This window comes from Salvelinus fontinalis, chromosome 13 (genome assembly GCF_029448725.1).
Source record: "Salvelinus fontinalis isolate EN_2023a chromosome 13, ASM2944872v1, whole genome shotgun sequence".
NCBI classification, from domain to species: Eukaryota; Metazoa; Chordata; class Actinopteri; order Salmoniformes; family Salmonidae; genus Salvelinus; species Salvelinus fontinalis.
Genome location: NC_074677.1, coordinates 36,428,991 through 36,440,812, shown reverse-complemented (window position 1 = coordinate 36,440,812; position 11,822 = coordinate 36,428,991). Strand labels below are relative to the sequence as shown.

General features: G+C 42.4%; 1 protein-coding gene and 1 non-coding gene across 7 annotated transcripts; one reads left to right on the top strand and one right to left on the bottom strand.

Annotated features, from left to right (window-relative positions):
• Positions 1 to 95: 95 nt before the first annotated feature.
• LOC129868573 (signal-induced proliferation-associated 1-like protein 3) lies at positions 96 to 11,559 on the top strand. 6 transcript variants are annotated; one of them, XM_055942677.1, is made up of 8 exons: positions 96 to 3,787; positions 5,590 to 5,963; positions 6,494 to 6,802; positions 7,058 to 7,214; positions 8,859 to 9,087; positions 9,238 to 9,364; positions 9,614 to 9,689; positions 9,805 to 11,559. In XM_055942677.1, exons 2-8 carry the CDS (start codon positions 5,638 to 5,640, stop codon positions 9,934 to 9,936), a joined length of 1,356 nt encoding a protein of 451 aa, XP_055798652.1. In that variant the 5' UTR covers positions 96 to 3,787; positions 5,590 to 5,637; the 3' UTR covers positions 9,937 to 11,559. The 6 variants fall into 6 exon arrangements, with proteins under 6 accessions (XP_055798652.1, XP_055798650.1, XP_055798651.1 ...); XM_055942675.1 differs by having other exon boundaries at positions 5,537 to 5,963; XM_055942676.1 differs by having other exon boundaries at positions 5,514 to 5,963.
• On the bottom strand, positions 10,359 to 10,432 carry trnat-agu (transfer RNA threonine (anticodon AGU)). Its single transcript has one exon. It is a non-coding gene; the product is annotated as a tRNA-Thr (tRNA).
• Positions 11,560 to 11,822: the final 263 nt, after the last annotated feature.

Sequence of the window (11,822 nt, the reverse complement as noted above, 5' to 3'; positions counted from 1 at the left end):
TGCATGTGTGTGAGTCCATGTGTGATAGGGTGCAGGGAGTCTGTTATTCTGGCAGTCAGTCCTGGTTTAAGAGTTAAGTAGTCTGTTAGCTTGTGGGTAAAGAACTGTCTCTGAGATGGTGGTCCGGGAACAGACGGTAACGGAGTGAATAGTCCATGGCTGGGCTGGGCTGAGCGGGGTCCTTGTCCTGTATGGTGGGGAGCACAGTTCCAATGATGTACTGGGCAGTCTTCTCACCCCTCTGAAGGGCCTTGCGGTCGTGAATGGAGCAGTTTCTGTACCAAGCCGGGATGCAGCCGGTCAGGATGCTGTCAATGTTGCTGCGGTAGAATTAGGAGAGGACCCGGGGAAGCGTGCCGATTTTCTTCAGCCACCTGAGAAAGTAGAGGCGCAGTTGCACCTTGACCAGGGCTGTGGTGTTGTCTGTCACTGTGAGGTTCTCTGTGATGTGGGGGGTTCTCCTATGCAGGGAGCAGCCGTTTCAGTCCAGCACTCTCACCAGTCCCAGGGGTGTTCTGAGGGGACGTCCAGAAGCCCCAGAAGGCAATGAGGCCCATGCTTCTGGTCAGCAGCTCGTTGGTCTCGGGGCAGAAGTGCATGCCAACTCCAGAAGCAGGGCAGGTGGTTCTGTGAAACACGGTCATGTCCTGGGGGGTCAGTGAAGACACACAGAGACAGATCACTGTAGGCCCCCACCAGAATACGCTGGTTCGGTACAAACACCAGGTGCTCTACCCGGTACTTCCTCTCCATAGGGATGCTCAAGTAGTGCATCAGCTGGCCCTACCCATAGTCTCAGCAGGTGACTCACTTTATGCCTGAGCAGTGTTGGGAAAAGTACCCAATTGTCATACTTAAGTAAAAGTAGAGAACCTAATAGAAAATTACTAAAGTAAATGTGAGTCACCCAGTAAAATACTACTTGAGTAAAAGTCTAAAGGTATTTGGTTTTAAGTGTCAAAAGTAAGTATAATTGCTAAAATATCAAAAGTAAAAGTATAAATCATTTCAAATTCCTTATATTAAGCAAACCAGATGGCACCATTTCATTTATGGATAGCCAGGGGCACCCTCCAACTCTCAGACACCATTTATTAACAAAGCATGTGTGTTTAGTGAGTCTGCCAGATCAGAGACAGTAAAGATGACCAGGGATGTTATTTTGTTCAGTGTGTGAATTGGACCATTTTCATGTCCTGCTAAGCATTCAAAATGTAACGAGTACTTTGAGTGTCAGGGAAAATGTATGTAAAAAGTACATTATTTTCTTTAGGAATGTAGTGAAGTAAAAGTTGTCAAAAATATAAACAGTAAAGTACAGATACCCCCCAAAAACTAGTACTTTAAAGTATTTTTACTTAAGTACTTTACACCACTGCCTGAGCAGGGTGTGTCCACACTAAAATCCCACCACTGTGCCACCTCACCCAGAGAAAGTTGTGAGGCAATGTAGGTAGTTAGGGGCACAGGTGTATTCGAAATGTGTACTTGGAGATGCATCCAAGTACAGTGGAGCTTCTTGCTCATCTTTAGATGAACCTAAAAAAATAGGACTGAGATTCCTGGCTCTTCTGCTCTTTCTCCTTTAGAATTCAAATGGAATGGATGTTTAACAAAAAACTGAAATATGTCCTCAAATATATTTAAATATACAATCCTTAGTTGCTACATCCATTTTTGGACTTAAAAATGAATGACATACTGAACAAAAATATAAATGCAACATGTAAAGTGTTGCATTTAAGATACTAGAAATGTTTCATACGCAAAAAAAACCCAAAAGTTTTTGCATTCATTTGTTTACATCCCTGTTAGTGAGCATTTTCCTTTTCCAAGATAATCCATCCACCTGACAGGTGTGGCATATCAAGAAGCTGATTAAACAGCATGATCATTACACAGGTCCACTTTGTGATGGGGACAATAAAAGACCACTCTAAAATGTGCAGTTTTGTCATACAACACAATGACACAGATGTATCAAGTTTTGAGGGAGAGTGCAATTGGCATGCTGACTTCAGGAATGCCTATCAGAGCTGTTGCCAGAGAATGTAATGTTAATTTCTCTACCATAAGCCGCCTCCAATGTCATTTTAGAGAATTTTGCAGTACATCCAACCGGCCTCACAAACGCAGACCATGTGTAACCACGCCAGCCCAGGACCTCCAAATCCGGCTTCTTCACCTGCGGGATCGTATGAGACCAGTCACCTGGACAGCTGGTGAAGCTGAGGAGTATTTCTGTCTGTAATAAAGCCCTTTTGTGGGGAAAACTCATTCTGAATGGCTGGGCCTGGCTCCCAAGTGAGTAGGTCTATGCCCTCCCAGGCCCACCCATGGCTGCGTCCCTGCCCAGTCATGTGAAATCCATAGATTAGGGCCTAATGAATTTATTTCAATTGACTGATTTCCTTATATGAACTGTAACTCAGTAAAATCCTTGCATGTTGCATTTACATTTTTGTTCTGTATATTTACCCATTGATTCTTGAAGAATATCACTTATAAACGCCTCATAAGCATAGTCAAACTGTCATACCCCATCAGAACCCAAAATGTAAGCTTGTTTTACTCTGTAAACAATGTAAATGTAAACAAACACTTTATAGCCTCAAAACATTGTTAAAACTATAATTTTTATATCATGAATGGGCAGTCCTTGTATCCAAGGTCACATTTCTCCAGGCCCATCCCATAGCTTTGTTACCAAAATAGAGGTTGGGTGTCCACTTTGTTATTGTTTCAACTAAGGACTCTAGCTTTAAGCTTTAAACTTTTTACCTGTATGGTTTGTTTCAGTTGTGATATAAAGGTCTTCCAGTCTGGTATAATTATTTTAATTGATCCATCAGAGGAGGCTGGTGGGATGAGCTATAGGAGGACGGGCTCATTCTAATGCTGTAATGGAATATTTGGAACGGAGTCAAATGGGGTTTCTAGATGTTTGAATCCATGCCATTTATTCCATTCCAGCCATTACAATGAGCCCATCCTCCTATAGCGCATTCCCACCAGCCTCCTCTTCATCCCATATTTATTGTAATTTGAGCTCTCCCACGCATATCCTAAGCGACTAGTCACATGCTTTCCCATACAGAATTATGCTTTATCCACTTTCCTTTTCATGAATTGATACATTTTACCGTGTCATGATGGTCATACAGAATCATAGAATCATTGCGACAAAGAATGTGTAATTGGAATGGTATTGTTGTGGGTTTGATAGCATAGACAATGGATTGGTTTTGTGGATTAGTGAAGTAAACTGGATGGGAAGAGAGGAAGAAAATTGATGGACATTGCAAATTTAGGCAATTAAAACAACTGACAGATCTGTTTTATAGCTCTGCGCCAACAATCTTCTTTTTAATTAAATGGACTTCATAGAATTTGATGCTACTATATGAATTTAAAATATTTATTTTATTTTACAATGACAGCCTACCCCAGCCAAACCCTCCCCTAACCCAGACAACACTGGGCCAATTGTGTGCTGTCCTGTGGGACTCTCGATTACAGCTTGTGATATACCCGGGGATTGAACCAGGGTCTGTAGTGATACCTCTAGCACTGAGATGCAGTGCCTTAGACCGCTGCACCACTCGGGAGCCCACTCAGGAATTAATACATGGTTTACTCAGCAAATATTTAGAGCCAAAATAGCATGTCATGAAATGTCAAAAAATGAAACTCTACAGGAGCTTGTGTGACACACACACACACACACACAAAGAGCACTGTGAGCCCATTGAGGATATGTGAACTGGCTCATTGACACTTGGGAGAGGTAAGTATTCCGTTTTTCCTCTACAAGTTATACCCAGATTTCTTTGGAATGTGTTTTAGCATGTGCAGGTGAGGGCTGACAAATTGTCTGTTGTATTTTGTTGCCTTGCATTCAACCGCAGATCATCAGTGGTGACTGATTACTGATTAGTCTATGTACTTGACAAGATAGACTGATTACATAGTCTATGTACTTGACAAAATGGACTGATTACATAGTCTATGTACTTGACAACAGGGGCTGATTACATAGTCTATGTACTTGACAAAATGGACTGATTACATAGTCTATGTACTTGACAACAGGGACTGATTACATAGTCTATGTACTTGACAACAGGGACTGATTACATAGTCTAAGTACTTGACAAAAGGGACTGATTACATAGTCTAAGTACTTGACAACAGGGACTGATTACATAGTCTATGTACTTGACAAAATGGACTGATTACATAGTCTAAGTACTTGACAACAGGGACTGATTACATAGTCTAAGTACTTGACAACAGGGACTGATTACATAGTCTATGTACTTGACAAAATGGACTGATTACATAGTCTAAGTACTTGACAAAAGGGACTGATTACATAGTCTAAGTACTTGACAACAGGGACTGATTACATAGTCTAAGTACTTGACAAAATGGACTGATTACATAGTCTATGTACTTGACAAAATGGACTGATTACATAGTCTAAGTACTTGACAACAGGGACTGATTACATAGTCTATGTACTTGACAAAATGGACTGATTACATAGTCTAAGTACTTGACAAAATGGACTGATTACATAGTCTAAGTACTTGACAACAGGGACTGATTACATAGTCTAAGTACTTGACAACAGGGACTGATTACATAGTCTAAGTACTTGACAACAGGGACTGATTACATAGTCTAAGTACTTGACAAAGGGGACTGATTACATAGTCTATGTACTTGACAAAATGGACTGATTACATAGTCTAAGTACTTGACAAAAGGGACTGATTACATAGTCTATGTACTTGACAAAAGCTATCCTACTGTTTTGTGAGTGGTCATGATTGAGGGATGCTTTGGGGAATTTTGCTGGTAGTCTTGACCACCTGCTATTTGTTATGTGCTGCTATGAGGCCTGTGGGCACTAACCTGTGGGGGTTAGTCAATACACTTTGCAACAATAAAGTTTTACAACCTGTTCTCTAAAAATGACCAGAAGAATGGTCATTGATTTGGTTGATACATGCTTTGTGGTTGGGATGTTAAAATGGACTCAAGAATAATGGATTGATATTAATGCAAAATACAAAGTTTTGCATTAAAAAGCAATTGGTGACCATGTATGAAGAAATTCCTTAAACATTGATTTGTTCAATCTGTGCTATTCAGTGCAATCCAGAGCTGTGAATCCCAGTGCAGTACAATGCAGCTTGGTGTGAACAAAGGGAGCACTGACTACACTCACATGAACAATCAGCCCTTTATTCCTCAGGCCCAGAGCATATAGCCGTGCCTTTTCTAGGGTGGCTCTGGACAGCCCTTCCTCTCATATAGCAAATGAGACGGCTATATGAGACTCCTAAAGACTGTACAAGGTTAGGACTGAACAAGGCTGCTTCGTACTGCCACACACACACACACACTGTTAGCGGTTATATTGTACATGCATGTTTTACATTTTACCGTTGACTTTTGCTTATGTATTTCTCTTTCCCTCACTCTGTTTTAAACTTTCAAACCAGTCTGGTCATACATTCCCCCATAGGTGCTGTGGAACATACCAACCATTACCTCTGTCAAACACTCACTCTTTCTCAGTTGGAGGTGCTGTACTACCGCCACCCCCACCCAGCAGTGACTCTCTCCATGATGGCCTCCTATAGCCCTACCCACAAGGGCTGGTTTGGTGAGAGGGGTGTTCACCAGGGGATTGGGCTGGACATCCTATTCAGTGGCAGAGACTTTGACACATCTAATCTGTACTCCCAAAATGGCACTCAACAACTTCAGGAGGCCAAGTCCCATTATGCCTGTCCCAGGGCCCCCCAGAGGTCCCTGCATGGCTGGGGCACATACAGCCCCCCTCCACAGAGACCCAGCACTGGGAGCAGAGGGGGGACCAACCAGTGCCAGGGCTACTACGCCCACACCCTGCCCTTGCCCCACAGAGCACTGCCTGTCTTCAGACCCTGGTGAGTAACAGACAGGGGGAGTGAGGGTGGGACACCCTGGTGGGTGAGACATGGGGAGTGAGAGACGGGAAGGGAGGAAGGGAGGAAAGAGACACACCGGTGGGAGACAGGCGTAGTGAGACAGAGACCCAAGTGGGAGGGACCTTGGTGGGGTATAGATTTATATGTGTGCGGATTCCGGGTCAGCTGAGAGCCGCAGGGTCCCAGGGAGGATTAGGGGAAATGTGGGACACACCCTCCCCTCCACCATCACCATGTGACACATAACTTATAAAAACACACTGGGTGGGGCATCGTGGCAGCAATACATTATTGGATTAATGCTTGGGTAAGTCTCAATGGTGTTGAAATTTGATTAGAAAATGTCGATGCATGCCATGTGTGAGTTTGCACATCACCACTGGGTGTGCATTTATTTGGTGTGTGTCTGTCTGCTGTGTGTTTGTTTGTGGTGCGTTTTTGTATGTGCTGCTGTGTGTGTCTGTGCTGTACCCGTGGATATGGTATGTGTGTGTTTGTTTTGCCTTCAGTGTCTGCAGAAGCCCCCAGGGATATAACACTACCACAGTGGACAAACCTTGCATGCTTAGAGCCACTATTACATCCAGCCCCTCGGATTCCAACCACCCTGTCCAGGACCAGAGCCAGCAACACAGACCAAACCAGCAGCAGGTCATCAAGCAGCAGCATCAGCCAAGTCTCAGTCAAAAGCCTGTCTACCAGCCAAGCCTCAGTCCCACTCCAATCTATAGGAGACTCACAACCTGGCAGCTCAAGGACAACACTAATACAGACAACACCATCAAGACTAACAGCCCTCACAGTAACAGAATCAGGAGGTGAGTGTTTCTGTAAGTTTGAGCATGAGGAGAGAGTTATTCTATATTAATGCAGTTGTTGTATAGTGCCTGTACCAAGTACTTCATTAATGTGTAATTCATTGATTTAGAATAATTATAGTTCTGTAATATTTAGAGAAAAGGGTCTTTGAGATCTGAGTTGACAGGAGTATTTCTATTGAGTTGATCCAGACAGGATTTGTAGTGTGTTGAGATTGATTACTGAGTAACTGTACAGTACCACTCTGTAATCAGACAGGTGGACATGACATCCCAGAACGTGTTTGGTCAGCCGCGTGTCCTGGCCTCTCTGCGCTGCCCGCCCTCTCCACGACAGACCCACAAGACAACTAACCTAGAGGAGGAACTGAGGCTCATCATACTGGACACAGAGGACTCAGAGAGGGATGCAGTTAATTAGGCACACATCAGCTGCGTTTACACAGGCTGCCCAATTCTCATATTTCTTCCACTAATTGGTCTTTTGACCAATCACGTCTGATCTTTTGGGCTGCCTGTGTAAAGACTGCTATCTAGAAACATCGTAGATGCACAAGTGAGGCGATCGAAAAATAAATGTAGCCAATTCTACACCACAGGTTTAGTTAAACAAGAACATTGGGAGCTCTGCCTCCGATAAAGATGTCAACAGGTTTTATTTTCTCCTCCACCATTAGTCAAAACCACAGACTTCTCTTTCAAACCTAGTTAACGGACAAGAAGCACACAATGAAATATACAAACAGAAACAGGTTCTGGACTAGTGCAGGGTCGAGGGAAGAACTACCTAAACATTCATTCATATTCAAATCAAGAATAATCAAATATATTCTCTCAACGTAGTCAGACAGTAAAAACTAACATGACAAGTCACCCTCTTACCTGCACCTTCCCAGGCGGATGCACCTCAAACAAAAAAGAAACAGTATTTAAAGAAATAGAATATAATAACTATTTTTCCAGAAGGAACTTCAGTTGTGGCAAGTTGGATAAGATAAAGATATACTGTATAGTAAACATATTAACAGAAACATTCACATACAAATGCTTACAAAGTATATACACACACACGCCTTCGGAAAGTTATCAGACCCCTAGACTTTTTCCACATTTTGTTACGTTACAGCCTTATTCTAAAATTGATTTCAATAGTTTTCCCCCCCTCATCAATCTGCACACAATACCCCCTAATGACAAAGCAAAAACAGGTTTAGAAATGTTTGCCAATTCATTAAAAATAAAATACTTATATCACATTTACGTAAGTATTCAGACACTTTGCTCAGTACTTTGTTGAAGCACCTTTGGCAGTGATTACTGCCTCAAGTCTTCTTTGGTATGACGCTACAAGCTTGGCACAATCCTGTCTCTGAGCTCTACGGACAATGCCTTTGACCTCATGGCTTGGTTTTTGCTCTGACATGCACTGTCAACTGTGGAACCTTATATAGACAGGTGTGTGCCTTTCCAAATCATGTGAAATCAATTGAATTTACCACAGGTGGACTCCAATCAAGTTGTAGAAACATCTCAAGGATGATCAATAGAAACAGGCTGCACCTGAGCTCAATTTCGAGTCACATAGCAAAGGGTCTGAATACTTATGTAAATAAGGTATTTCTTCTTTTTATTTTAATACATTTGCAAAAATGTATAAAAACCTGTTTTCACTTTGGTATTGTGTGTAGATGGATGAGGAAAATTTTAATTTAATCCATTTTAGAATAAGGCTGTAACATAACAAAATGTGGAAAAAGTCAAGGTGTCTGAATACTTTCCGAACGCACCGTGTATGTGTATAATTATATATATACAAGATAAATGTAAGTCACAATTTTTTTTTTAGTTTTCATTTATGAGCTGTGCTGATGATGGTACTCAACTTTTAGTGGCTCTTGCTTTTTGGAGGTGAAGACAAGAAAATAGAGGCTCATTGTCAGACCTGTGACACACAGATGTTCAATATTCTAACATACTCATATTCAATGAGTACTAATCTTAAAGTTACAGAGTATGTCCATGTACTCATTTAACTGACCACAGCTCTGTCCCATAGTCCTGCCGTCATAGCCTCTCTTCAGAGATCAGCCTCGGCAGTGGTCCCCTGGATTCCAGTCTGGCATGTTCCCCAGTCTCTGACTGCCCAGAGCTGGAGGGGCTAGAAGACCTGTCTGCCTCTGAGCTGTCCCTGACAGAGGGCTGGGACCCTGGGCACATCCCCCTACTGGACCCTGCCTGGGGCCTGGAGTGGAGCAACCTTGTCAATGCTGCCAAGGCCTATGAAGGTAGGAGACTGTGTGTGCAAGAAGCATGTCTATGTGCCTGAGTTTGCTTATGAATGTTTGTGAGGAGCATGGCATTTTAGACCAAATTATAATATGCAATGATTTTTTTGTGATATCAGTGTATGTTGCGTTCATTTTTTATGCTTGTAGCAAAGAGGACAGTGGAGCCCATTCCTCCCAGCAAGTCCAAGAAGCATGGATCAGAGGGTGGACCTGCTGCTTGCCCACCTAATCATTACCCTCCTCAGGGCTACAATGCCCAGCCCACATTAAGAAGGTACAGTACACACACTCTCTCTCTCTATGGGCCCATTCCCTTTACTGGACACACACTCATAATGGCTGTACTCCGACTTAATGACCCAAGTCCTCTAAGATATTCATTCTCAAGCAGACATGGATAAGTTTGGACTGTGCCATTTATAGAGTTATGCATTTTAATTCAGCTTCAGCAAATTTGTTTTTTCCCTCATGAAGTTTGTGTTGAAGTTATTCTTTATTAACAATATGTTTTGCTTCTCTACAGTGAAGTGCCCAGTGATCTGTCAAGACTTCACCACCTGGAGGCGCTGCTGAGACACTTGGAGAGCAACCTGGAGAAGGTGCGACACTTCCGCCTCAGATACACAACCCCCATATCTCATCATTAAATCAATTTTGACCACTTCACCATCTCTTTTTAAATAACCCCATGACCTCTCTCTCTGTGACGGTCAGGAAAGGGAGGATAAAGTAGCCCTGATGGAGGAAGTGACAATTCTGAGAGAGACCAACCAGCGCCTGTGGGAGGAGTCTCTTTCATCCAACGAACAACTCTGTAAACTCAGTCTGTTGTGGCCCCAGGAATGATGCCTAGAGAGAGAGAATGACCAGTGACACTAAGAGGAGAGAGAGAGAGATGATTTGAAAAGAGGAGTAGAGGAAAAAATGGTTTCAAAAAAGATAGTACCTTGAAACAGAGTTTTCAAATGTAAATTGTTTTCAAAATGTGATCAGAGAAAGAGGACAGATCACGGCGAGTTACCAGAGTTTGTTGTAGAGGTTACTTATGCTGGGACAGTGACATGTACAAGCTGGCTAGATGCTTGAGTTGTTAGCCAGTTCAGTTGTACACAGTTGGTACGTTTTAACTCCATGACATTGTAATATTTCAGTTGTGTAATCCTCATGTTCTCTCGCCTCTCCTGCTTGTCAAAACCCATTGGATGAGAAAACCAGAGGTCCATCCCCTCTGACCTTCTCCACCAATGGGTACAATAAAATATTTAAGAAGGCACTGCTGAGATTTGAACTCAGGATCTCTTGTTTACTAGACAGGTTCTTTAACCAACTAAGCCACAGCACCCATAGCTGTAATTTCTGTTGGGTATGAAAACCCACAACTATTTTGAATCAACCCAGTCATGTTCATTTAACCCATAACTCTGTCTATCAAAATTACATGTAAAAAAAAAACAGATGTAATTTCCTAATATTGGAATCGATACGGACACCTTAAATTGACTAGCAAAAGGGTTTCTTAAACTATGGTTTGGGAACAAAAGTGGGCCCTGAGCATGTGAGAGGTTGGTCGCGAGTTATGAGTAAACATTTAGAAACATACACTATTTCTTCTTCATTTGGGTTGTTCGAGGACAGTACATTTCACATTTGGGTCTTGATTTAAAAAAATCATAAGAACCTTTGAAATAGCAGATGAATCAGTTTGTGTAAGTCATTAAGCTACCATGAGCTGGGGGACTTTTTCAAATGGCAGTTTCCAAAGTAAGTTTAAACTCATTCAAAGTTAGGGCCTTTCGCCATGACATTCTGCATAGCAATGCCGTGACTGGGATTCGAACCAGGATTTCCGAGGCCACAACGCAGAGTACTGACCACTATAAGATCACGGCGAGCTACAAGAGTTTGCTTGTAGGGGATATTTATGCTGGGACGGTGACGTGTACAAGCTGGCTAAATGCTTGAGTTGTTTGCAGGTTCAACTTTACACAGTTGGAACGTTTTAACTCTTGATGACATTGGAATATCCCAATCGCATATTCCTCACGTCCTCTCCCCTCGCCTACTTGTCAAAACCCATTGGATGAGAAAACCAGAGATCCCTCCCCTCTGATGTTCTCCACCAATGGGTAAAAAGAAATGCACGAAAACGCACTGCTGGGATTTGAACTCAGGATCTCCTGTTTACTAGACCAGCTAAATCACAGCCCCCACGCGGCGGAGATAGACGTAATTTCTATCGCGGGTATGAAAATCTGTCTAATTTGAATCAAATCAGTCTCATTCATTTAACCCATTTCTCTGTCTAGCGAAATAACATGTCACAAAACAGATGTAATTTCATAGTATTGGAATCGATACACCTTGAATTGACTAGCAACAGGGTTTCTTAAACTATGGTTTGGTACCTAAAGTGGGCCCCGAGCATAAGAGTTGGGTCGCAAGTTATGAATAAACATTTATCACACACTATTTCTTCTCAATTTGGGTCATTCGAGGACAGTACATTTGTCATTTGGGTCTCGAGCTTAGAAATCTTAAGAACCCCTGGGCTAGAGACCTGCTGCTCTGTACCTTGATAGATTGCCTGTTAACATTATTTATCGTTTAATACATTCTGGTATGAAAAAGGCTAAGTAATAACTACCTGATTGTATTACCAGCGCTTTGAATATACTGCAACCTGAGATTCCCAGTCAAGCGATAACTTCTAAACGACTACCATGTAGTTTGAG